The sequence below is a fragment of the Equus przewalskii genome, chromosome 1 (assembly GCF_037783145.1).
Source record: "Equus przewalskii isolate Varuska chromosome 1, EquPr2, whole genome shotgun sequence".
Lineage (NCBI taxonomy): Eukaryota > Metazoa > Chordata > Mammalia > Perissodactyla > Equidae > Equus > Equus przewalskii.
In genome coordinates, this window is record NC_091831.1 from 76,137,445 (window position 1) to 76,165,099 (window position 27,655).

At 48.5% G+C, this 27,655-nt stretch overlaps 1 protein-coding gene across 8 annotated transcripts in view; it reads left to right on the plus strand.

Moving 5' to 3' along the window:
* The first annotated feature begins 1,618 nt into the window (after positions 1–1,618).
* Positions 1,619–27,655, plus strand: part of GNG4 (G protein subunit gamma 4) — a 70,570-nt gene continuing 44,533 nt past the window's right edge. Inside the window, exons 1-2 of one of the 8 annotated variants that reach the window (XR_011524900.1) lie at positions 1,619–2,013; positions 2,191–2,522. Coding sequence is in view for 1 of the 8 variants with exons in the window: in XM_070568484.1 (XP_070424585.1) it covers positions 2,300–2,522 (223 nt within the window). In the remaining 7 variants the exon portion in view is untranslated. Of the gene's footprint in view, positions 2,014–2,186; positions 2,523–3,194; positions 3,706–23,617; positions 23,752–27,655 lie in introns of those variants that run through there. The other 7 variants (XM_070568484.1, XM_070568504.1, XM_070568514.1 and 4 more) reach the window with 7 other exon arrangements.

Here is a 27,655-nt window from a genome sequence, read left to right on the forward strand (position 1 = left end):
TCACATATGTGATTGGAGTCCGAGAAGGAGAGGAGCAAGAAGGGGCCAGGAAAAATATTTAAATAAATAATGGGTAGAAATTTTCCAAATTTGATAAAAATTATAAATCTACAGATCCAAGAAGTCCAATGAATACCAAGCATAATAAACACACACAAAAAAACTACACCAAGTCACCTCATAATTATACTGGGAAAAGCAATGGTAAAGAGAAAATCTTATAAACAGCCATAGAAAAAGAATACATTACATGCCAAGCAACAAGGGTAATAATAGCGCAGATCTCTTACGAGAAACTATGCAAGCACAATGGATTGACATCTTTAAACTGCTTCAATCTGTCAACCTAGAAAAAGATCCCTCAAAAATGAAGGCAAAATAAGACGTATTCAGCAAACAAAAGCTGAGACCATTCATCATCATCAGATCTACATTACAAGAAACATTAAAAGATGTTCTTCAGGCAGAAGGAAATGATACCAAATAGAAATTTTGATCTTCACAATGAATGAAGAGCATCAGAAATGGTAAATATAAAAGATTTAAAAAAAAATCATTTCAAAATTTCTTCAAAAGAAAATTGACAGCTTAAAGCAAAAATAATAATGTATTGCGGGGTTTATTATATATGTAAAAGGAAAATATGACCAAAATAATACAAAGGATGGAGGAGGGGAAATGGAAGCATATTGGTGTAAAGATCTTATAGTAAATAAGAAGTGGTATAATGTTATTTGAAAGCAGACTGTGGTAAGTTAAAGATGCATATTATAAACCCTAGAACAAGGAGAAAGAGAGAGAGAAGGATATAAGCCAATACTTGAGATAATGGAAAACTAAAGTATACTCAGCTAATTCAAAAGGAGGCAGGAAAATGGGAAAGAAAGACAATACGACAAATAGAAAACAAATAGCAAGATTGTAGATTTAAACACAACCACATGATCATTACACAAGAAGTAAAAGACCTAAACACTCCCATCAAAAGGCAGAGTTGTCAGGCTGAATGAAAAAGCCACATCTAACTCTATGCTGCCTATAAGAACAGAGAATCCCACTTTAAGAATAAAGACAGGTTAAAAGTAAAAGGATGGAAGAAGGTACATCATGCAGACAGCAATCTACGAAATCTGCAGTGGCTTTATTGATATCAGACAAAGAAGACTTCAGAACAAGGAATATTACCAAGGACAAAGAAAGGAAAACAGGTGTCCAGGGTCCTGGAGCCAGGTGTTAGGTGATTGTAGCAGAGCTGGGTGATGGACAGAATCAGAATCCTCTGGAAGGCTTAAAACACAGATTGCTGGGCCCCACACCCAGAGTTTCCGATTCAGGGCTGAGGTGGGACCTGAGAACGTGCATTTCTAGTTTCAGGGGCTGCTGATGGTGCTGGTCTTGGGATCCACTCAGGAACCACTGGCTTAGACTTGCCCTCTTTCTTCGCTTTAAAATAGACATAATCTTACCTTAAGGGATAGTGTAATAAATTAGGTAAAATAAGGAAATGAGGTACCTGGAAATGTAGACATTGGTTTCCCTTACAATAGATTAATTGGAATTGATTGAGATGGCAGTTGGGATAACAGAAAGCTAAGGATTCTGCCCTAGCCATCCAATTGGCGGGGGCGGGGTGGGGGTGGGGGGTCATCGAGTCAGGAAATACAGGAGAAATCGATTTTGAGGTGGAAATAATGAGCCCAATTTTGGATTTATCGAATTTTAAATGCAGTACCCACACATCTTCTCTTTTTTCAAAAAAGGTCAGTGCTGTGGATATTTGCTGCCTTAGTCATTTTACCATAGTTTAATTCTGTGCCTTCAATGGGCACTTCTAAGCTGTGAAAAAATCTACGTGAGATGTTAGCTGGCCCCAGGTGGGCCCTTCTGAACTCTGTATTTGCTTCCTATCAAACACTCGGAGTTGGGACGGCGCGCATATGTCTGAGGCAAATGTCAAGTCAATGGGGATCAGACATCTAAGAAACAAGTCATCCTTATGTCATTTACGGCAAGGTATGGCTGCTGATGGTGGGTGAGGACGGCGAATGTATTTCCTAATTGTCAGCCATGATTTTATGTTGTTTTTATAAGGGAATTAATATAGGCCTCCTTTTCCTACCAATCTTTCTAAGCCTGCTTGAAATGTTTTTGTGGCTTCTCTATTCCAAAGCTTTTGTATTCTTTTACCAGGAGTTGGAAAATGGAAGGCGCTTAAGCTGTTTTTCCCTAAAGGAAGAGGGCTGTAATAATTAAGAGGTTTGAAATATCTCTATCGCAAAACGCTCACAGTTCAAAAACAATGAGTCGCCGAGGATTTCCCCGAGGAACGGTTTCTGCTCTCCACGAACACTGGGAATTTGTTCCCGCCTTCCTGGTCGCTGCCCGGACCGAGGCAGCTGGCCGCCCGGTCTCAGTCCCGAGCGTTGGGCGTGCTCGGCAGTCCCTTCATTTCCCGTTACTTAGCAACGTCAGCGTTAACCTCCGCCGGGTAAGCGGAGACAATGCCCCGGGAATTTTCACAGGTATTAAGCATTTCGCCCCTCACGGCCCTCCTTGGGGGGAATCCTTTTATTCTTGGAGATGGAAGGGAACCGGCCGCGCCCAGCCTGGCTTGTCCCTGGAGCCAACCCCCAGGCAAGGAGGAGGACTCCGGAGGCTCCTGCTCCTGACTCCAGAGGGGACCGCGGTCCGGGACCCCCTCCACTCCCCGACCTCCCCTCCCCCAGCCCCCGGGCGACGCGCGCTTCTGGAGGGGCGCTGGGCTGGGCGGGGACGCGTCACCGGGCGGGGTCGCGGGGCCGAGCGGGGAGCGCGCGGAGCTGGGCGCGGGGGCGGGGGCAGGGGGCGCAGGGCGGGCGCGGAGCTCTGGCGCGGGAGCCCCGGTGACGCACCAGTGACGTCGGCGGCGGCGGGCGGGATTTCCCGGGCCCTCCCGGGCGCCAGACTAGACCCTGGTGCGGAGTGGGCGCGACCAACGTGGGCGGGAGGAAGCGGGGCCGGGGGGCGCGCGCTCGGCGCCCTCAGGGCATGGACGTCCTCCTGCAGCCCGGCACGGGGGGCTGAGCGGGCAGAGTACTTGGCGTCCGCTGACTCCGCTCTCAAACTGGGCACCGGCTCGGCCACCTGCGCCCCCTCGGCCTCGCGTCGTCTGTCCTCTGCCCGGGCGGGGAGGCGCGGGGCGGGGCGGGGCTGGTGACGCGGCCCGGAGACCCCGGGGCGGCGCGGGGCGCGAGGCGCGCGTTTGCACCGCGAACCCATCAGCGGCGAGGCGCGCGGGAGCTGGGGCGCTGAGCCGGAGCCCCCCCGCCCGCCAGCCCCGCGCCCGGATGAGGAGCGATGCCGCTCGGTCTGGCCGCCCCCCGCGTGCGCCGCGCCGGAGACAAAGCCCGCGCCTGAGCGGCTCCCTCGGCCCGCGTCCCCGCGCCGGTAAGTGGGCGCCCGCCGGGGAAGGAATTGGCACGGCCCTTGCTCCAGCGAGCTTGGGGCGAGCCGGAAACAAAGGCGGGACTCGGGCGGGAAAGTCTCTGGAACTGGAGAGACGATTCTGGTGCCCGTGTCGTCCTGCAGCTGTCAGTGCAGGCGCGCGAAGCGGGGACTGTGATCACCCCGGGCGCCCGCACAGGTGGGCGTCGGCGCCCGGCGCTGGCAGGTGCGGGGCTCCTCGAACCCAGGACCTTCCGCCGAGCCCTGGGGAACCCAGCGCAGGTTTGGACAGACTCGGAACGCTTGGGGGGTCTCGGGGGTCGGGGTAGCCCGATCTCTGCAGTTTGAGGCGGGAGAGGCTCCTGGGGACCCCTTTCCCATATGTAGGTCACGGAGCGTTCGCTGTTCTCTCGGCAGCGACGTCCCCCGTTGAAGAGGACCGTAATGGAAGGGATGGAGTGGCCAGGTGGTCATTTTATTTGGGGACATGTTTTTGGCGAGTGCCTGAAGAAGCCCTCTTGATTCCCCAACCCCCCGGGACGCCTGCCTCGAGAGCAGTCCGGTGGCGATAGTCCACGACAAGGCGAGGGCTTGTCCCCCCGCACCCCGCCCCTTATGGCGTCTGTCCCCGAGGCTGGTGCTGAAATGGGCTGCACTCGCGGCGTGCGCACCCAACGGCGTTGGGGGAGCTTTGGTTTAATTTTTTAGTTGCCCTACAAATAATAACTGGAGGGTGAGGTAGGGGGGCAGAGGTGTGGCTGGAGAAGACTTCTTAATATGGGAGGATTTACTTATTTTTGTGTGGCTTGGGCTAGGGTGTTAGGAAATCCAAAAATGTTAAAGTTTGATCAAGTGAGAAAGTGGATCGTGGACACCAGATCTCCCACCGTCTTCCCAGCTCTCCACCGCTGTCGGTTCTCTTCTCTTTCTGTTGTCTCCCAGGACTGTAAAAGGCTGGCACAGGGCCGGCCGTTTGGGTGAGAGCAAAAGGCCTCCTGGGCAGCACTGGTGTTCCCCGTTAAAACGTGTCATCCCTATCATCTGCTCCTGAGTCCTCACTGTGATGCGTCCTTCTCACAGTGGGACAGGAAAATTCAGTGGCAGATGCCTCAAAGCGGCAGCGAGGGAACCTGGGCTCTGTGGCTGGCTTCTTGATTCTTTGGGGAAATCCTTTTCGTGATTTTTGCATGCTGCGGGGGAAGAGAGGCACGCTGCCATCTGATCTGGCCCTGTTCCCTGCAGGAGGCTACTGTGGGAACACCCGAGGTGATAAATGGAAAGCCTTTTTCAGTCCTGAGAAGCAAGACACTATACATGTAAACTATGAATTATTTTTGAGGTGTGGGGTTGGCTCAATTATCAGTCATGATAAGAGATGGATATAGCATATAATAAATAGCAGGTGTTAATGTAAAGGCAAGGTTTATTGTGATGCTTTGCTAATTAATGAGTAGCCTCACCATGGGGTTATTAGGCTGAAATGACTATTTAGGACAATGGGCTTCCTGTTTGCTCCTCCACCCACACATGGCTCCAATCCTCAGCCTCCTTAAAATAAAGCTGCCCAAAGGAAGCCTGTGGAAGATGTCTGGCCAGCTGAGAAACAGCACAGCAAAAGGGTCATTCCCAGTAGTCCCATGATTGCCTAGGCAATTTCCTTTAATGTTTCTCATGCAAATTGATGGTAGAGAAACCAGGAAAAAGCTTTTCCTGTATTCGTTTTACAGTTTTTAAAGCCAAAATGACAGTCCCCAACGTCCCCAAATCTCAGTACATTCTTCGACATGGTGGAACATCAGGTGGGACTCGGGCGCTGTCATCCCCCTGGTCCCTGGGGAAGCAAGTGCCTGGTGGCCGTCTCAGGAGGACGGGGTGGTGCTTTAGGAGTGATGGTGTATAATGCCACACACACGCACATACACATACACACACATGCATACCACACAACTACTGCTTACTGAGGAAGGCAGCCAGATGGCTGAGAAAAGGCTGAAGTCTCCAACACAGATCCTTGCCATTTATTTATAGCCGGGTCTCACATTTTTCTTACCTCGTCTCATTGCTGTTCTACTTGAAGAGGGGAGAATGTCTAATAATGCAATGATGTCAGTAGATTACCCTTTTTCTTCATGGCATTTTGAAACAATGTTTTTAAGATGTTACCTGGTTTGCTCTCAGAATACCTTTATGAGCATATACTATTATCTACTCTTGCAGGTTTTCCTTTTTTTATTTGGTGTTTTTATTCACTCCAGATGTCCTCAGGCATAAAGAGAATTATTATTCAGGTAGAGATTATTTATTCAGTTTTCTTAAACCAGAAACTGAAATTTAACTTAATGCGCAAGAAATACTACAAAAATATCCTTTCAACAGTAGCCAGCAAGGGTATTTTAACTGAAAATCAGAGAAGCTAAATGAATATCAGAAAAGAAAACATGGAGATCAGTTATAGAAATTAGCATAATCCTACTGAAAATTTTTAACTAGCTGGTTAAAAGCATATGAAGAATAAACCAAATATCTTAAGTAAATGATCAGAAGTGAAAACAAATGCCAATAAAATTTCCATTAAGGGAAGGAAGTAGAGACAAGAAGTACTGCGGAAAGGAAAAGTGAGGGCAAAGAAAACAATGGGTGCTTAAAGAGGGATCAGTTCAGGAAGCTAGCTGGAGCGTTCAGATCACTTTAATTGTCATGGAGCTTTTGTTAGGTCAAACGGCAGCTGGGGTGCAGTCAGTTTTCCTATGGTACTCGGCAGACAAAATGGCAGATCTTGTGCAGATGGGGGAGTTGGGGTGTGTTGAAGATATGGTGCTTGTGGAATTGGCCCTGGGTGTCCAAGGAGAAGTGAGGACGTCTGTGTGGCTGTGGAGAAGCTTTTCCTCCCTCAAGCCCTAAGGTTCCTGGCTATCTTTGAGCAGGTCACCAAGGCCCAGCTTGAGAGGACCAGATGGGAGGGAGCCCAGGTTAGCTGGCATCTTGGAGGGGGGTTGGGGAGAACGCTTGGCTTGGGCTGGATGCATTCTGTGGATGATCTCCTTTAACCCTCACACCATACCTGCCAGGCTTCTCCTTAGCAAAAAGCAATGGTGACTGCTAGTGTCCTTTCTGTCCAGGAGTGTTTGGTGGGTGGTAGTGACTTTTTTAGCTAACCAAGGAAAAGCATATACAAATCGGAAGTGAGAGCGATGGAGACGTGTGGAAGAGAAGAAATGGTCAAGTGTATGGAGACACCCCCCCCCAACCCGGACCAGGGAGTGTGCATGTGCTCCTTTCCCAAAGGAGAGGATTTCTTCCTAGATTTCTCAAACCATTTTCTCTGGGTGACTGGGTTGGCACTCTCTAGTGGGACATGTGCTGTGAGACTGAGGAAGAAAAAAGAAGAGAGAGAAGAAATGCTTTAAGCATCCCTCTGGGGCCCAAGTCGTCCCCCCCTCCCCGCCCCGCCCCCGCCAAGGAACACTTGCACAGCCCGGAGCAACAGCCCTGGATCGCTAACTGGCACTAACTGTGCTTTTCTCCTTGGTCCCTGCGCTTCCTCCTGGCGCTCAGTTCTCGTTGACAGCTGTGGGGCCTTCTCTTCCATCCCCTCCCCACGGTCACCACCAAAGTAACAGGGGCAGGGCGATAACAATAGGATGTAGGGAAACATTTGTAATTGTTTTAAAAATTCTTCTTAGAACACCTCTACAACTACAGCAAAAGGTGTTAAGCTGAAAAATAAATGTGCTCCCATAGTCGCCAGCCGAATTCAACTGTATTTACTTCTTCCTGTGTTTCATCACACAAATATATGAAATGAAGAGATTTTTACCCAAACTGTGCAAGTATGAAGGTCCAAGTAGGAGAAATGGAATTAGAGAGCAAGGGAACATTGAGAGGGGGTAGAAAGCAGAGCAGCGTCCGGAGACTGCTGAAGGCAGTGTGTTGTGAGCGGGTTATTCTCCCTGACGGCCAGCAAGCTCTGTGGCCCAGGTTCTAGACACAGCTGGAGAGGCAGAGACAGGGATGGCGGATGGTGGGGGGTGGTGCCAGGACTCTGTCTTCTTGGGGGTCAGGCTTTTGGAGGCATAGGGCACAGCAGTTTGGCAGCAGTAAGGGCTGGGGCAGCCTGATTTTCTGACTGCCCACTGCACACTCCCCATACAGCAAGGTCTGCCTCCCAGCTCAAGCAACAGAGCCCACTTTTTTTTTTTATTGGGTGTACAACGTACTGGTTCAATATTTGTATATATTGTGAAATGATCACCACAGTAAGTCTAGTTAACATCATTCACCATAGTTATAACAATTTTTTTCTTGTGATGAGAAATTTTAAGATCTATTCTCTTAGCAACTTTCAAATGTGCAATACAGTATTATTAACTATAGTCACTATACTGTACATTACATCCCAAGTACTTGTTTATTTTATAACTGGAAGTTTGTACCTGTTTTTTGGTGAGGAAAATTGGCACTCAGCTAACATGTGTTTCCAGTCTTCCTCTTCTTGCTTGAGGAAGATTGTCCCTGAGCTAACATCTGTGCCCATCTTCCTCTATTCTGCATGTGGGACGCTGCCACAGCATGGTTTGATGAACAGTGTGCAGGTCAGCACCTAGGATCTGAACCCCGAACCTTGGGCCACCAAAGCAGAGCACGCAAACTTAACCACTACACCACTGGGCTGGCCCCAGAAGTTTGTACCTTTTAACCACCTTCACCCATTTTGCTCACCCTCCACCCTCTGCCTCTGGCAACCTCCCATCTGTTCTCTGTATCTAGGAATTTGTGTTTTTTGGATTCCACATATAAGTGAGATCATATGGTATTTGTCTCTCTCTGTCTGACTTATTTCACTTAGCATAATGCCCTCAAGGTCCATCCATGTTGTTGCAAATGACGAGATTTCCTTCTTTTTTATGGCTGAATAATAGTCCACTGTATATACACCACATTTTCTTTATCCTTTCATCCATCGATGGACACTTAGGTTGCTTCCGTGTCTTGGCTATTGACATAATGCTGCAGTGAACATGGGGGTGCAAGTGTTGTTTCCAGACAGTGTTTTCATTTTCTTCAGATAGATACTCAGAAGTGAGATAGCTGGATCATACAGTAGTTCTATTTTTAATTTTTTAGGAACCTCCATACTGTTTTCCATACTGGCTGCACCAGTTTACATTCCCACCAACAGTGCACAAGGCTCCCTTTCGCCACATCCTCGCCAACATGCGTTATCTCTTGTCTTTTGATAGTAGCCATTCTAGCAGGTGTGAGGTGATAGCTCCTTGTGGGTTTGATTTCCATCTCCCTGATGATGAGTGACGTTGATCACTTTATCATGCACCTGTTGGTCATCTTTATATCTCCTTTGGAAAAATGTCTGTTCAGATCTTCTACTCATTTTTTAATCTGATCATTTTTTAGCTATTGAGTTGTTTGAGTTCTTTATATATTTTGGATATTAACCACTCATCAGATATATGATATACAAGTATTTTCTTCCATTCGGCAGGTTACCTTTTCATTTTGTTGATGGTTTCCTTTTCTGTGTGGAAGCTTTGTAGTTTGCTATAGTGCCACTTGTTTATTTTTGCTTTTGGAGTCAGAGCCAAAAAATTACCATCAAGACTGATGTCAAGGAGCTTGTCGCCTGTGTCGTCTTCTAGGAGTTTTATGGTTTTAGGCAAGAGCCCACTTTTATATGCCCAGAATCAAAACACTGATACACCATGGAAAGAGCTGTGTTTTCTCTCTCAGTACATGCTATTGGGACATTCTGGCAGCCCAGGACCCTCACAGACTGAGTCTGCTGCTAGAGGACCGCTTTTTATCTGTGGGACCCACTATCAGAGTGGCTTCCACCTTCCCATCTTTCCTTATCTATATGAGGCCCCAGGCATACCCACAAACTGGTGTCCTGCCTGGAGTGTTTTTCCAGCCTGATTTGGGGAGACATCTGTCCTGTCCTGTTGCTCTGGTTTACCTGCTGTGCATATCCTTGATGGAAGCTGTAGAGGAGGGAAAAAACTTCTCCTCTACCCTCTTAGGTTTAGTGTCTGAGGCCTGTGAATTAAACTAACAACAGGAGAGATTAACAGGAGAAAAGAGCCAGATTAACAGAAGAAAAGGTTTATTACACATGCACACAGGAGCTTCACAGAAAAGAAGAGAAAACCCAAAGAAGCTGTTAGGTTTAAGAGGTTATGCACTATTTTAACAAAGGGAGATACGTAATGGGAAAGTGACAAGACAAAGCAAAAGAGGTTTGAGCTTCTAGGGGCGGTAAATTATGGGAAGGTGACTGTATGGGGAAACTAATGGAAGATAAGGGTCATTTTAGTAAGGTTTGTTTGTGTGTTCTTGGTGCTGGCTTTCTCTCTCCAGTGATGATGGTTGTTTTCCTCCTCCTGGTGTGGGAGATGGGAGGCAGAGCACCTTCACAAAGGGACATATATGTCCTGCTTCTAGGTAGAAAGGGGGAGGCCAGAGAGTTCCTCCCTTGTCTGCTGTTGCTTAATTGCCTTCAGCTCAAAATAGTCCTTATGCCAAAGTGGCATGTTATGGGGTGGTATATTCTGATCCTCTTCAGATTTCCAGCAGGACCTTTCCTTGGCAGAGTCTGGACCCATAGCCTGTGGCATGCTAAACCAGCATGAGTAATCCCCATTTGGTTAGTTTCTGTTTGTCAATCTTGGGAAAATTCTGTTTTCTCTGGCCCAGTTAACTTCACTTACAGCCCAAGGGCTCCACCAGTCTGTGGATGCTTATTTCTCCCCTGTCGCCTGTGGGGCCACGTGGACAGGGGAGGGCCGCCTCCTGGCTAAGGAGACAGGTTACTTAGGTGTGCAAGTGCAGGTCTGATGGTTATCAGGAGGAAGCACGTGTTATGGGGACGTAAAGACACAGTCAGGCTTCTGAACTCTTAACGGCAGTGGTGGGTTTGGAGTGTGGCCAAGAAGGGATGATGGTGGAATCTGAGTGGAGAATCCCAAAGTGTCGAGCCTCAAGGGAAATAACAAAGCAAACTGACAGTGACGTCAGCCACCAGATTGTTTCTGGAACAAGGTGAGGTATAGGTACGTAAATTGGCCTTTGTCAGCATCCTGCACTCCCTTCTTTAGCTGAATTTTATCCAACAGGGACAAGGTCACCGGAGTCTTCTGCTTATCTAGCCCTCTGGGTACCTGGGTGGACCCCTTCTGGGTCTGCCCCACCCCCCACCCCTGTCCCTGTCTCTGAGTGGCTTTCCCTCATCACCCTTCCACTTGGAGTTTGGTGTATCAGCACTCTTCTCCACCTGGCTGATCTTGTAGAACTGACTCTTTTTGGCTTCTTCCCGATGGACCTTTCCATGCTTGCTCTGTCTACACTGCAGTGAATGTGCCCACGGCCACCGCTCTGTCGCATCTCTGTGTTCGCAGAGCTGTTAGAAGAGGTTGGACAGAAGCGTCATGTGTCCAGCACGGGGAAGCAGCCCGACACCCCTGAGTTCATCTGCTCTCTAATGGGTCAGATTCCTCTGAACTCCACAGTTTCTCTCCAAACCCTCTCCTTGTGCTGGAATATGTTATAGTAAATAGTGTCTGAAATAAGTCAATCGTTTGCCTGGACCCAGGCACATTTTTATGAAATAGAAATTGTCTTTGTCATGGGATTTGTCGTCACAGAGTTCTGCCAGTCCTCACCGTGACCAGTCTTCCTGGGGTGTCAGCCTTTCTCCAGTTTTCCCATGCGTTACTGCTGCCAACCAAGTTCATCGTCAGCGCTGGATGCCGTGGAAGGACTGTTTCAATGATGTATTTTGCCGAAAGCATTGATGCGTTCCTAAGAGACTGTATGTAAACCCTCAGTTTCTAAGACATTCATTTACTGAACATGTGACAAATACCTGCAGTCTGTGCACCAGATATTTTAGGCTCTGACGATATAAAGATAAATAAGACATAGTCATGCCGTTGACAGAACTCATAACCTGGAGGGGAAGATGTGTGTGAAAACAGTGTACCCACTGCTGAATTAGTGCCGTGACAGACCTGCTTCAAGTGCTGTGGGAGTGATGATAATGGGCACATTAGTTCTTCCTCAGAGCAGTGGGATGGGGGCCTGACAATGGAGGTCATGTCTTAAGCTCTCCCTGGAAAGCTGAGTAAGATTTTACAGTCCACACAAGTAAGAAAGGGCTTCCCAAGCAGAGGGACCAGCATGTGCAAAGGCCCAGAGTTGTGAAAGCACAGGGGGGAGAGCAGAAAAGGCAGATCGGAGTCAGGTTATGAAGACTCTTGGGTGACATACGGAAGAGTCTATTCTGTGACGAATGGGGATCCAGGCCAACTGTTCAGCAGAAGCAGGATTTAGGAGGTGCTAGCCTTGGCCCTCTGGCTGTGCCTGCTGTGTGGGGCAAGTCAGAGGGCCGAGGCAGGAGAGGGAGGGCAGGGAGAGCTGGTAAGGCTCCACTGCAGTCCACCCTGGAATGCTCAGGCCTCCGCATCCGTCGACATTGCTCTGACCAGAAATGGAGGGGAAAGGAGGCTGGTGTCCAGGGAGCCCAGGGTTTCCAGTGTGGGCCCGGATGGAGAGGATAATGTGACGTGGTTGAGTGAATGGAAGAGGAGGAGCATGTTGGGGAAGTGGAGCGAGGGTATGACGTGCTGGTGAGGAGGTGCCATCCAGGAGGGGCGGAAGTCGGGCTGGAGACAGAGACTGAGTCGTCGCTGGTCCCCAGGTGAAGCCCTGCAGCGGGGGCGGGGGGGGGGCTCCAGGTCATGGTAAACAAGGTAGGGAGGCTTCAAAGAACAGATAGGAAGTTTGGGCAAAACAAAAATTATTCTGTAAATTAGGTGAGTTTTCATGTGTCGAAGTCCCTTAAAAGGGACCGCCTGCCCAGCAGGCCCTGCAGCTGCTCGGCCCGCCCATCTCTGGGAAGCCGCAGTGACTTCCCTGAGTGACTCATTCTCTCTGTGCTCCAGCAGTGGCAGCCCTGCTTCTTGTTTATGAGTCCTTTGTCCCCCTGATGCTTCTGGATTTGCTCTGATGCTGCTCGCACCACCTCACACTGTGTGTTGACGTCGGAGATGACAGTTTATGAGCCTTTGCTGAGGGCTTGTCTCTACCTAAGGATGAGTTTTTGGTTTATGTTTCTCTCAAACCTCCTGGTCACCCTCGACCCACCACCACACCCTGGTGGATGGCTGGGCCCCGGCCTTGCTTCACCGTAACCAGGGCAACTCACAGAAGGCCCCTGAGCTCGTCCTGCCTCTGGTTCTTCCTGCCCTGCCTTCTTCTGGACCTCTGCTGTTAGCTGTGAAACACGCCCAGGTGGGGTTTTCTCTTCTTCCTCACTCCGTTTGCTGGTTTTCCTCACTGTGCTTTCTAAGTGCTAGGGACATAGCAGCGAACAAAAGCAGGCGGTGGAGGGGAACACAAAAAATCCCTGCCCTCAGGGAATTTACATTTTAGTAGAGGGATCAGACTTATAATAGTAAGTCAGAATTATTAAAAAGACAAGATATAACAAATGTTGGCGAGGATGCCGAGGAAAGGAACACTTATACGCTGCTGGTGGGAATGTAAATTGGTGCAGCCACTATGGAAAACAGATGGAGATTCCTCCAAAAATTAAAAATAGAACTACTATATGATGCAGCTATTCTGCTTCTGGGTATTTATCCAAAGAACACGAAAATACTAATTTAAAAAGATATATGCACCCCTGTGTTCATTGCAGCATTATTTACAATAGCCAAGACTTGGGGACATCCTAAGTGTCCATTGATGGATGAATGGATAAAGAAGATGTGGTATATATATATATATACAATGGAATACTACTCTGCCGTAAAAAAGATGAAATCTTGTCATTTGTGACAACATGGATGGACTTTGACGGTATTACACTAAGCAAAATAAGTCCGACGGTCAGAGAAGGACAGATACTGTATGATTTCACTTTTAGGTGGAAGATAAAAACAACAACAAACAACCACATAGATAAGGAGAACAGATAAGTGGTTACCAGAGGGGAAGGGGGTTGGGGGAGGGCGAAAGGGGTAAAGGGGCACATGTGTACGGTAACAGATGGCAACTATACTTTTGGTGGTGAACACACCAAATATAATAAATTTTATTTATTAAAAAAAATCACATTCTGTGGAAAAAGACGTGAGAAAATCAAAAGTAATTTAAATAAATAAATTAATAAATAAGCATCTTAAAATGTAATCAGTGCTTGGGAGAAAAATAAAACACGGAAGGGAGATAGGGAATGCCAGAGAAAGGGGGTTACAGCTTTTCAATAGGCTGTTCGTAGGACTTCCTCGATTGATCCAACATTCGGGTGACTATGCAAACGACTTGTCTGAGAAGTGTGGAGCGAGTGCAAACGTGATGGGCTGACAGATTATTTATGCTCAGCTGCTTTCCATGACAGCACCGGGTTTCATCCGGCCGTCTCCTCCCACCGCACCCCAGCATACACTGTGGAAGCTGCATTTCTGTAAAGAAGCATTTGGTAGTGTAGCTCAAGGCAGAGGAAGGAAGTGTTAGCAAAATAAGGTACAGGATGTAGGTCTTGTCCGCTCCACCACAGCCTGACTGTTCCGTGGAGGCCGCAGCAATCTAGAGACTGGGCGGATGGCCGCGTGGCTCCTGATGCACCAGGTGCCAGGAGGAGCCGAGAGAGGCGGGAGCCCTGAGCCAGAGGAGTTGGGCCCGCCCCAGAGCCCTCCGGAGGGTGCGCCTGAGAGGCTGGATCGAAGACCCCGGGGTCTGGACGATCTGGAGCAGAGGGCGCCCTCCATCCGCTCTGGGTGCGGGACGCAGCTTAGCAGGAGCGGTTTCCCAGCGTCTTGACGTGTGGCCTGACGGGGTAGCAGTTAGATTGTCTAGTTTTGGGCTGCAGTAGCTGTGCCTCCCGTTTTACACGCCTGTTTGGGAAGCATATTTGTAGCACAGTCTGGCTGTAAAATTCCGGGCCGATCCGGCCGTGGCCCCGAGCCTGCTGCGCGGCGGAATCACTGCACAGTTGTCAGAACTACTGCATCCTGCCTCGCCGCGGCCGGTCGGGCTCAGCAGGGCGGGGCTCGGGCCTGGGAGTCTGCGTTGCGAGTTTTACAACCCCTGATGATTTCTGCATAATGAGTCCTTCTTTCTTGTGTCGGATAACCTCCAAATGACTTAAGCGTCCCCGGCCCCGTTTTCTCTGCCTGCCCTTCACGCCCCTCCTGGAGCTGTGAGACGGTGACTCCCAACAATGCCATGTGGCTGACACCCCTGCGGGAGCCGGGTCTCCTGTAAGGCCGAACACATGGATCTGTTTTCCCCTGCTCTTCACGAGAGAGCCTCCTTGATGGGGAACCCGGCTACTCACCCTGAAGAGCTGCCTCTGCACAGAGCACCATGGCCCCCAAATACAGACTTCCCGCCTCCCCCGCCCCCTGCAGGTGGCAGCTTGGTGGTTCTGGGCACCGGCAGGTGTGTGAGCCTGCATCCAGCCTTGTTTGCTGTGGTGTCAGGAAGGACTGTTAGTCTCTGAGGAGACGTGTGAATGCTGCTGCCCACAGCAGAGATAAGTGGAGGAGCTCCCAGCTCTTGAAGGATGTACAATCCAGCGAGGGAGACAGAGGATGATAACAGAATTAAGAACAGGTCTCACCTGAACACAGCAGGACCCAGACCCAGCCTGGGTCGGGGAATGTTCCAGAAGGAGCTCTCAGGGTTTGGCCAGATGAAAGGGTTGGGACAGAGCCCATGAGTGGTGAAGGCTTTCCAGGCTGAGTTGCTACTTGAGCAAAATTTAAAAAATAATAATAATAGAAGCTAACATTTATTGAGTGGTTACTACATGCCAGGCTCCGAGTGTCTTACATTGCCTTAAGTCTTTATTCCTTCACAGTTACTGTGCTAGGAAAAATAATGGCCACACTCTAACACCTGGAACCTGGGAATACGTTTCCTTGCAGAACAAAAGAGATTTTGCAGGTGTGGTTAAGTTAAGAATGTTGAGATGGGGCAATTACCCCGGCTTATTTGGTGGGCCCGGTGTAATCACAGTGTCCTCATTAGAGGAGGACAGGAGTGTCGGAGAGGTTGGAAGAGGCTCAGCTGCTGGCTTTGAAGATGGAGGAGTTGCGGTGAGCAAGGAATGCAGATGGCCACTAGGAGCTGGAAAAGCAAGGAAACTTCCTCCCCCAGGACATCCCCCAGCAGCCCTGCTGACCCCGTGGACTTCTGAACCCTAGAACTATAAAATAATAAATTTGTGTTGTTTTAAACCATAACTTTGTGCTAAGTTGTTGCAGCAGCTAAAGAAACGAGTACAACTGTTCCTCTTCCTCTGAAGAAAGCAGGAGGTGAAGTTACCCTCCCAGAGTTGCTTCGTGAGTAAGGAGCAGATCCAGGATTCCAAGTTCAGCCGTTGGCTCCAAATCCTGCGCTTGCCCACTCCCGCGTCTCGCCAGCCTCATGGGGATGAAAAAGCAGCAGTTCAGGCTGCTGGAGCTTGTCTGGGAGACAGGGAGCATCAGAAGAGGAATCCGGCAAGGTGGCCAGGCAGGAGCCCGGAGCCTGGAGGCCCTTCTCGGCCAAGTGGAGGGGGTGGCTCCTTTCTGGAGATCTGCTCAAGTCCATGCCACCCCGGGGCAGAGGTAGGCTGCCCAGCCCCCGATCACCCAGCTCTGCCAGGCACCAGGTGCGGACTGAGCTGTTTGCTGAGACAAACCTCTGCCTTTCTCCATTGTCAGATGGTTTTAAAGAACCTCCCTGGCTCAGTAATTAAGAAGAGACTCTGCTTCAGCACAGCATCCTTGTGCATTTAAAATGCTCCTATCTTCAAATGTTGCTTCTACCTCATAATTCTTTCATTCATTCTAATTATTTAGCTCTTTAATATAAAGCATTCCCCACCCCCCAGCCTTTGCCTGAAAGAAGTGGTCAAAAGAATTTTGAGGCAGTGTTTTAAGTTTTTTTTAAATATTAAACACAATAGGCATTACGTGAAACCACTACTCCAGCTACGTCTGCCTAATTTATATTCCAAGTGTTTTACAGGCTGTGCTTAGATTTTCAGAGAAGCAATAGCTAACATTTGATTAGCATTTTGTAGTTTACCAAAAGCGTTCACGCACCCTGTCCACTTGATCTTTTCAGAAATGCTAGGAGGCAGGAATTTTTATCCACATTCTTGAATGAGAAGCAAAGTCTCAACGAATTATAATCTGGCCAAGGCGCACAGCAGAGCCAGGATGGAAACTCTGGGTTTCCACACTTTTCCATTGCATCATATTGCCACAAATGCCCTTACAGGGAAATAGGGTACCAGATTCCAGGTCAGATGTGCCCCTCTTAAGTACAGAGGGAAGATGCTGGGGCATCCACATGCCACCACCTCTCATGCAGGAGGTCCCTGGGCCTTTGAGGGTGTCGTCTGGGGTAGTCTGGGTGAGGCTCACCAATGTCCGAGGGCACAGGCAGGCGTCCCGCGGAGACCCACAGTGATATGCAGGTCTGCTGGCAGGAGACCCTCGGAGAACATGGCCCCAGCGTGGGTGACATGGTCCTGAATGGCCACAGGCTGCTGCAGGCGTGGGCTCCCAGTGTGATGGAGACAAAGAGGGCACAGGCCTGTTTCTCACTGCTAACTTCTCTCCTTACACGTGGGGCCCCCAGGCCCTGGGCTATCCTGTCCTGCTTGCTGTTCCCCCCAACACAGGTGTCCCAGGGACAGGTCAATGCTGGCCTTTCTCTGTTCTTTTTCTAGGTGCCTTTGGAGTCCTCCCTTTCTGAGAAACTGCCTCAGATGAATCAAAAGCTTTGGCCTCCAAAACTCATCCCTGACGAGGGCTTTCAGAAGCTATTTTGAAAGTAAAAAAGCAAAATACCTCTTTGTCTTTCTATTCCTGCTTTAATCATCCGAGTTCCCCTTGAGGCAACGTGGATGCCTCTGGCTGGCTGGAGAGGGCTTAGGTACAAGGAAGCGTGGAAAGAAAGTGTCAGCATATTCTCTACACAGAGAGAGCGGTTCCCCCACCCTCGTCTGGGCTCACCTGTTCAAAGAAAGGGAGGGCCCTCAGGGTCCCCCAGAGGGAGGTGAAAGGAGGGGCCCCTGGCTGGTACCTGGGCGTCCCCTGGCAGTATGGTGAACCAGATTCTCAACCACTAACTGGCCGGTTAAAGAAGGTGAAGTTACCTCCCCTCTCCTGGCCTCAGCTTCCTCAAGGCGGTACTCAGAATTACTGCAAGAGCTCTCTGAATCCAGGGCCACACTGGGAACCCTGTGCAGACAGTACAGAATGTCATGGGTTTGTATACTGCTAATTTGCAAATGTGCATAGATGCCTTTGGGATCAATAAAATCAAAACAGATTGAAGTGTACTACTGAATTCTTTAGATCACTTTATATCTTCTGAGTCAGTAAATATTAAAAGTACTGCGATAAGAGAGGCTGCATTTTTCTTTTCAGAGGGACCTTCACGCCTAAAAGACCATTGGAACACGGTCTGCAAAACCCCTTCCATTTCTACTGCTCTGTAGTTCATTAACAGTGTTGTGTTGTGGTAAATTTTCTAAGTATACCATAAATTTATTTGCTCTCTGCCTTTCTCCACATCGCCTTCCTATGTCCGCCGCCAGCTTCGGAGCAGGAAGAATCTCTGAGCAGCCTTGCTCCCTCCACAGGGCAGTGAGTGGAGAAGCTCGGTGGGAAATTTCCAGGGGGCGGGGGTCTTCCCTGTGTGGGAGCAGAGGACAGTTCTGAGACTGGCTGTTGGCCCCTCACCCTCCCTGGCAAAGTGGGAACTAGTTAGTGACCTGTGAGACTAACTGTGCCGTCAAGTAGGACGCCAACCTCAACCTTCTCTGGTTTTGAATCTCTCCCCACCCCCAGGAGAGCCTTTCCTTGGACAAGAGTTTCCTTTTATCTGCTTCTCAGATTTGGATACTGGTCTTCACGTCCTTCCCTGTTTGCTTACAGAGACGGTATGTGAACCGGACCATGTGTAACTTTTCTTGCTTTTTATAGCCTTCTCTTGGTTAGACTTCTCCCTTCTCAGGTGCCTCTTCACAACAACTAGTTGACTTCTGGTTAAAAGGAGAAATAGGGGCTGGCCCAGTGGTGTAGTGGTTAAGTTTGCATGCTCCACTTGGGCGTCCCAGGGTTGGCTGATTGGGATCCCGGGTGCAAACCTACACATTGCTTCTCAAGCCATGCTGTAGCAGCATGCCACAGATAAAGAAGATGGGCATGGATGTTAGTTCAGGGCCAGTCTCCCTTAGCAAAAAAGAGGAGGATTGGCAGCAGATGTTAGCTCAGGGCTAATCCTCCTCCTCAAAAAAAAAACGGAAATAGCTGGAGCCAGCCTCCCTGGCCACTGTCTTGCTCAGAGATTTCCCACCCTGGTCTGGCCACGTGGTTCAGGAGGCACTTTATCATCTCGGGTGCTTCACATAGGGGTGCTGGCATAGGTCAGATCAGCTAAACGGATCTGTGGTCTGTGGCTTCTTTGGCTGCTGGGAAGAGGTGGAATTTCTCTCGGCCTGCCTCAGCCCCAGCCCTGCCGTTCCCCCCACCACCTCTGCTACCTGGGGCAATTCTCCATGAGAAGCTACTTTGCAGGCATCATCATCAGGCTGTTGCAACGTTAAAGAGAAACTCTTTTCAGACTCTGCATCTTTTTTCCTGGAAAATAACCAGATTATCTTCAGGTTTACTTAATGTATGCTTTTTTTTTCGCTGCTGCTGAAACATTCTCCTCCGTGCATAGCTCACTTGTGCAACACACCTCAGTCTGTCTGCAAAGTATGAATAACCACCTTGGAGAAATGCTTCTAATGTTGTAACAGGCGATCAACAGTGTTAGCGGGTGACAGGCTCCAACATCAGTTCTTCCTTCCTCTTTTAAAGGTGGCTGTCTTCGTGCAGTCATTCAGTTATAAATTCTCATCTCAAGTGAAAACTACATTACTGTTTTTCTTTTTTTTCAAGATCAAGCCATTAAGTTGTTACCTAAATCTCAAAAAAGTCGGGTGACGATGTCTAATATTCTACAAATTTGCTAAGTTGTCTGATTGGGTTTCTTCCCACTTGAGGCATTTTAGTTGATTCTAATCTTTTTAGGGCAAGAAGACAACAGACTGTTACAAAGGGGAAGATTGAAATGCAGAGACAGAAACTTGCTCAAAGTCATATAAGTAATCGAAAATAGAAATAGGATTAGAAGCAAACCTGCTGGCTCCTCTTCCACCCTTCTTATCTGAAAAATACCCTTTTGCAGTCGTTTGAGCTTCGTCTCCAGAACGAGCATCGGGAGCGTTCTGACTGTAATACTTCACTTGAAGGGGAATTCTCTAATTCAGCTCTGGCAACTTGCTCTGCAGCCAAGGTGTTCAGTCTCTGCACAAAAATGAAAAGCTTGTAAACTCAGCCCCGCCCTGTGTGAGGCGTTCTTCAGCTGGGAAGCAGCGGGCCTCCTCGCACAGCCTGCTGACCCTCTGCTTGGGGGCTTTGTGCCATCTCAAGGTTTATTTCAAACTCTAATGTGATCTGTTCACAGAATGAAGTTTTCTTGTCAGTGAAGTGCCCTTTTTGTTTATTTATTTTTTGCTGAGGAAGATTGGCCCTGAGCTAACATCTGTTGCCGATCTTCTCCTTTTTGTCTGTGAGCTGCTGTCCCAGCATGGCTACTGACAGACAAGTGGTGTAGGTCCACACCCGGGAACCGAACCCAGGCTGCCGAAGAGGAGTGCACCGAACTTAACCACTAGGCCATCAGGGCTGGCCCCATAAAGTGCCATCTTTTGGTTAGTTGAAAATTAATCCGTATACACCACTCTTAGAAGAATTAGAAAAAAGTAAATTACTCTGGATGTGTAAACAGCCTTAAGTCAGAAGCCACTGTGGTGTCCAACAGTGCCTCCTCCTGTGATTGCCAGCGCCAGTCCTCAGGACCACTTGCTCCAGGACTCTTGGTAATAAGGTTTCCAGTTGACAGAGCGGTGGATAAGGGGCTGTGACAATGATCCAGAGTTCCTCTCCCATAGGGTGTGTCCCTCAAGTCGGCAGGCCATGCTCATAAATGGTTCTGAGCCACGCCCACACCCCCCAGGATGGCCTTGGGGCCTTCCCATGGCCCTTGTTTATGAGAGACAGACCCACAGATGCCTTGAACTGCCATCTGGGGCTGCATTAGCCAGCAGTTTACAGACCCTGTGCTCCCACCCGAGTTACCAGGATGAAGGAAACACCTGGTCTAGCTGCTTGGCCGTGATGGGGGCTTCTACTATATGACACGGCGGCAGCAGCAGCAGGCCGTTGGTCCTCACTGACCATGGGCCGTTGTCCTAACAGCAAAGTTCAGGTGCTTACGGTACTTTGAAGGTGCCTATCTGTCAGCTTTAAGGTGCTGGTGATTTGAGGATCTTTCTGAACCAATCTCACGGAGAATTCTTAACTTTCTTGAATAAAGAGTAGTGGCCTCTTTCATGAGCTTGCGTGTGGTTTATGTGGAGTTATGTGAATGGAGTCTTCAAATATCTTACTACTATCATCTTATTTAAAAAGAAAGGGAAGGGACCAGCCCTGTGGCTGAGTGGTTAAGTTTGCGCCCTCTGCTTTGGCAGCCCGGGGTTCACAGGTTTGGATCTTGGGTGCAGACCCACACACTGTTCCTCAGGCCATGCTGTGGCAGCCTCCCACGTAGAAGAACTAGAAGGACTTACAACTAGGACATGCAACTATGTACTGGGGCTTTGAGGAGAAAAAAGAAAAAGAGGAAGATGGCAACAGATGTTAGCTCAGGGCCAATCTTCCTCAGCAAAAAAAGAAAGAAAGAGAAGAGTAGAAGTGAAGATGTGTGTAATCTGTACCAACAAATTCTAGTCCTGGTATGTACCCCAGAGAAATTCTTGCTCAAGAGATATGTGCATAACATTATCGTACAAAATAACAAAATATTGGAAATAACTAGCTCTGCATCAACAGGAGAAAGGATAAACAATATACAGTGGAACACTCTAGCAGTAAACTCAGTAAATCTCAGAAAACCGTGGGAAAAAATAATGAATAGATTGTACAATCATAGCAGATAGTCATGAAAAAGCGTGGTGAATGTTTCGTTCTTTGCTGTTTCTATGCGTAGTGGGCCTTAGATGTCCAGAAACCATCTCTTGGCCCCCTATCCATGCAGAGAGCAGATCACAGCCACCCATGGCAGCTTGGCCGAAGAACCCAGTAACTATCGGCCAAACTAAGGTCCCCACAGATAGACGACGTGCGGAGGAGCCAGTCCCTAACGCACCTGTCAACCACCCAGTCCTAGTTAAGAAAATGGTGTCTCTTCCAAGAAACACAAGCCAGCTCTGGAGTCTCAAGCAGAGGGAAGATTTATTGTCAAGTTACAGGAAGTTCACAGAATCAACAGGTGCTGGAGGAGCTTTGAACCAAGGCAGGATCAAGATGGCTCTGGAGGCCGCGACTGGGGAGCTGTATGACAAATTCTCTGTGACCTCTGCACACAGCCACCACTGCCGGCGGACGCCCCCGCTGAGAATGTCATCGCACCGTCCCTCTGTCCAGAGGCTTGTTTGGGCTAGTTGGGGTGAGGGCCTGAGTGCTCATGCAGCCAGGCTGTTGCAGGGACCCTGAAACCTGCTGCAACATGGAGCTTTGGGATTCACGCCGTCCTTATGAGTCCGTGGATTTCTGCAGGTGTGGTCGCTGCCACCTTAGGGAAGCTAAGCAGAGATTCCCACTATTCTATTCAACTCTAGCCTTCTAATAGTCTAACATTCCTCCACTAAATGTGGATTTTTAACGGAGTCATTATATTGGCACTACTATATATTTTTTTCATGGAATGTAATCAGAAAGAATATAAACACAAATTTGTAATTATCTTACTGAAATGACTTAAAGGTGACTTTTAACTTTATATTTTCCTTTGGAGTTTGGATCTTTTTGTAATGAGTACATAATTAGGAAACAAAAAAAAAAAACTGGGTTGATTCCATTTGGAAATAAATACGCCCTTCCAAAGCATGACTAAGACCTGGAACCTCCGCAGAGGCCCCCGCCATTTCTGCTCCTGTACTGTTGACTCAGAGAGAGGAAAGAGTGGATGCTGGGGTTTTTGTTTGTGTTTGTATTCAATACAATTAAATATCTACTAAATGGAAAATCCTTTGCTAGGTGCCCTGAAGGTATAAAAGTGAACCTAACAAATTCCCTGACCCCAAAGAACTGGCAGTCTAGAAAGAAAAGACAGGGTCACGAGCATTTGAATTCAAGATTACAGGGTCTAATGCGGCGAGGACAGCAAGAACCCTAGACGTGTCGTGGAAACGGGAATGGTCAGCTCCCGGGGCTGAGGCGACCAGCCAGCTCAAGAAAGCCACGTTTGAGAGGGTGGTGGCATCTCAATGATACCATGACGAGGAGCAGAGCAGGCTTTTAGTAGGAAGAGTTCGGGTGGTTAAGAAATGAAATAGTAGGGGCTGGCCCCGTGGCCGAGTGGTTAAGTTCGCGCGCTCCGCTGCAGGCGGCCCAGTGTTTCGTTGGTTCGAATCCTGGGCGCGGACATGGCACTGCTCATGAAACCACGCTGAGGCAGCATCCCACATGCCACAACTAGAAGGACCCACAACGAAGAATATACAAATATGTACTGGGGGGCTTTGGGGAGAAAAAGGAAAAAATAAAAAAAAAATCTTTAAAAAAAAAAAAAAAAAGAAATGAAATAGTGGAAGCAAAAGCCTGACAGTGGAAAGTTCTAGGCACCTCAGCGTGAACTCAGGCAGCCAGCTCTAGGGTTGGATTGGAATTACTGCATTTTGAATATTACATGGGAGAAGTTTGGCACCAATTTTTTTTTAAGTCTTTTGTATTTGACATTTCAGAAGAATTAACCCAGCCTTTACGTTTTAACCACACACATGGTTTCAAAAATAAGATAAACTCGATGGCTTTATCTAGGCCTCTGCCTTTTCTTGCCGTTTTGCCAGCCTCACCTGTTTACTAATTAACTCCCTGCATGGAAAATCAAGCAGGTGTTAACTTCATCACTTCCAGGTGGGGCCAGTGCCAGTTTTGTTCAGAGAGGACTCGCATGGCAGTCTCTGGTCCTGCTCGGGTCTGCAGGGCTCGGTGGAGTAATTAACTTGAGCTGCTCCGGCTGCCGGAGGATCAGTCACAAAGATTCCAAGGAAACAAGCCTTCAAAGAGGCGGCTGGTCATAAACGGCCAGTGAGCGGCTGAGCAGCGAGCTGGAGGAGATGCTGAGCCCGGGCGCCCTTGACCGGGCTCTTAGGCAGAAGCCCCAGATTCAAAGGAGGCCGAGGACTGGGGCACAAAGGTGAGGGGAATGGCTGGAGGAAGCCCACGGGCCGGGAGGCTGAGCTCGCTGCAGGGAGCTGTCGTTCACCAGGGCCGCCAGCTAGCGTGTGAGTCAGGATGAAAGGGGCTGGTGTGAATCTCGGTCCACACACTCGGGTGTGGGCAAAAACGGTGATTCTCATTTTCCTGTAACTCAGCTTCAGCTGAAGCATGCATCCTGGTGGCTGGCGAGGATCTTTAGTCTCAGTCTTCAGAGGGTGTCCCCAGCCTCCCTGGGGTTGCCTCAGGATTCCCCCAGAACTTACACAGGGCCAGGGTATTGGGAGAGGTGCCCCTCCGGTCCTTGAGGCATTTGTCCACCAGGTGACCAATGAGACACCATCGGCTGGGTATAGGCCCTTGAGGCTGGTGGCTCTTGTTGGTCTTGTATCCTGCCTGGGGCACCACACTCTCCTCAAGGCTGCCCATGACCTCTTCTGCCTCTGGGCACCAGGCAGCCATTTTGTTCTGGGGTCTTGCCAACCCCCCATCCCCACCTAAGAAGACTTTGCGGTCCCCCAGCGCCCATCCCCAGCCACCCTGGCTAGTGGAGAGGGTCACTCTCTGGTCCTGGGGGCAACTCCACTCTCCCTCCTGCTTCTGGCCAGGGCGTGGTTTCCTGTACACTGAATTCTTCCACCTCTGAGGGTTAGGCTTTTGGCAACGAAAGCCAGAAAGACTCTCTGGGCTGTGTCTGTTTTTTAACCTGCCACATCCATCTTTCTGTGAAAGGGGAGATGCAGGTTAGTGTTCTATGGGTTTGGACAAATCCTCAGAGGATTTTTAGGGCAGTGAAACTGTTCTGTATGATACTGTAGTGGAGGGTACAAGTTATATATTTGTCCAAACTCATAGAATGTACAACACAAGAGTGAACCCTAATGTAAACGGCGGACTTTGGGTGATAATGATGTGTCAACGTAGGTTCATTGATTATGACAAACTTGACCAGTGTTGGAGGATGCTGATGGGGGGGTGCTATGTGGGAACTCTCTGTACTTTCTGCTCAATTTTGCTGTTAACCCAAAACTGCTCTAAAAAAATAAAGTGTATTAAAAAAAAGTTGGCAAGTTTGCAAAGGAAGGTTCAGAAGATGAGGGAGAGGAGTACTGTCCCAGGTGAGAGGAGAGAGGCAAGGGAAGTGATGCCGTTCCTGTGGCTTTGTGAGGCCACAGGATCAGCCTGCAAAAGGCTGTCCTCCTTCTCTCTGCGAAGGCCCCAGAATACCTTTGCCGTGTGGGGTACCAACCTGCTGTCTGTTAATGCCTTCCTCATCAGCCTGGCAGCTGCCTGCATCACCCAGCTTCTCACACATCCGGTCCTCAGCAGGCTCTGGTTCCTCCTGGGAGCCACTTTCCAGGTCAGCTGTCCCCCAGGTTCAAGAAAGGCAGCGGTGTGTCACAGATTTTCCCGAGAGCTGCAGTTTACTAACAGTGCCCTTCCTCTGGTTTCAGGAGCCTGTTTGTAAATAGTACTTTTTTTTTTTTTTGAGGAAGATTAGCCCTGAGCTAACTACTGCCAGTCCTCCTCTTTTTTGCTGAGGAAGCCTGGCCCTGAGCTAACATCCGTGCCCATCATCCTCTACTTTATTTGTGGGACGCCTCCCACAGCATGGCTTGCCAAGTGGTGCCATGTCTGCACCCAAGATCCAAACCAGCGAACCCTGGGCCGCCGAGAAACTGAACGTGCGAACTTAACTGCTGCGCCACCAGGCCAACTAAATAGCACTCTTGACCAAGACAAATAACAGGTTGCTAAAGGTGAAAGGAAATAGTGATGGAGCCAAAGACAACAAAGAAATCTTATTTGATCTGTCTTACTCCTAAGAATCTCATAGGAAGCAAATGAAATGGAAAATAAATTTACACACACACGCACAGATGATGTAAAATGAAATCCTAATACTTTGTAACAAAATTGTCTTATTTTTAAAAAGATTTAATTCTCCAGGAATGTGAAAACTAATGGTTTGCCCTAAGAATGTTTATAAGAAATTCATTCTTCTTGAATAATGCTAAGAGCTGAAATATGACAGCATTTGTCCTTTTCTCAATTAAAAATTACATGGAAAACTCAAAAGTAGCATTTTTTTCCTGACAATCACTTCTCATGTTGTAAAAATAGCTTTTTCTGTTAAAATAATGTCATGTCAAAATGAGATTTGACATAGCCTGAAGTACCACCCTGTCTGTCAGAGGACTTGCTTGGGACCTGTGACTCCTTCCTTCTTTCTGGTTTCTCCCTCTCAGAGTGTCTGTCCTCTGCCTGTCTCACCATTGTGCTTTGGAAGCAGATAACTTGTTTGGTTTCACAGGTTCACAGCTGGAGAGGTATTTTTGCCTTGGGATGAATCACAAGTCTCACCCACACTTGATTTAGATGGTATTTAGATGCGATTTTGGACTTAGAGTTGATGCTGGTATAGGTTAAGACTTTTGGGCTGTTGGGATGGGGGTGAATTTATCTTTCATGTAAGAGGGACGTGAATTTTGGAGATCCAGAGGGTGGAGTGTTATGGGCTGAATTATGCCCCACACCAAATTCAGAATGTCACAGAATGTGACTATATTTGGAGATAGGGCCTTTAAAGAGGTAATTAATGAAGGGCCGGCCCCATGGGCAAGTGGTTAAAGTTCCACACTCTCCACTTCGGTAGCCTTGGTTCGTGGGTTCAGATCCCGGGCACAGACCTGCACCACTCATCAACCATGCTGTGGTGGCGACCCACATACAAAATAGATGAAGAGTGGCAAGATGTTAGCTCAGGGCTAATCTCCTTCAAGCCGACAAAAAAAAAAAAAAGAGCTGAGTGGTGCAGGAGAAGATTGGCAATGGATGTTGGCTTGGAGCTAATCTTCCTCGGGGGAAAACATATTAAAAAAAAAACCAGACAATTAATGAGGTCATGTGGTTGGGCCCTAATCCGATCTGGCTGGTGTCCTTATAAAAAGAGATTAGGACACAGACACACAGAGGGAAGACCGTGTGAGGACACAGGAAGAAGGCAGCCATCTGCAAGCCAAGGAGAGAGGCCTCAGAGGAAACCAATGCTACCAACACCTTGATCTTGGCCTCTGGCCTCCAGAACTGTGAGACAATGAATTTCTGTTGTCTAAGCCCCCAGCCTATGCTACTTTATGGTAGCCCAAGCGAACTAATCCAGTTGGAGAGGGCCAGCGATGGGCTGGAGGAGACGGGGCCAGCTATCTGCCAGGCGTGGGTGAAGGGCTCACTAAGCGTCTTCCTACTGCGTGAGAACCTGACCTTGTTAACCACCACCAGGTAGCCTGGGTTGCAGCTGTCACAGATTATCTCAAACAGTGGCTTAAAACAACACAAGTTTGTTGTATTACAGTCTAGAAGTCAGAAATCTGAAATGGGTCTCATTGGGCTAAAATTAAGGTGTTAGCAGAATTGCTAGAAGCTCTAAGGAAAACCTGTTTTCTTGCCTTTTCCAGCCTCTAGAGGCTGCACACGTTCCTTGAGGCATGGTCCCCTTCCAACTTCAAGGCCAGCAATACAGCATCTTCAAATCTCTGACTCTGACACTGACTCCCCTCCTCCCTCTTTCACTTCTAACAGCCCTTGTGATTATATTGGGCCCACTTGGATAGTCCGGGATGACCTCCCTATCTTAAAGTCAGCTGATTAGCAACGTTAATTCCATCTGCCATCTTAATTTCCCCTTGTCATGTAACATAACATGTTTATAGACTCTAGGAATTAGGACATGTGCATCTTTAGGAAGCTGTTATTCTGCCTGGCACACTGTGCAAACCAGATGAGACAGTCTATGTCAACTATGTTATCAGGCAACATTATTTATGGTAAAAATGTCCCCTGATTGGTAAATTACGTATGGGCTGGGAGAAGCTGTGAATGAA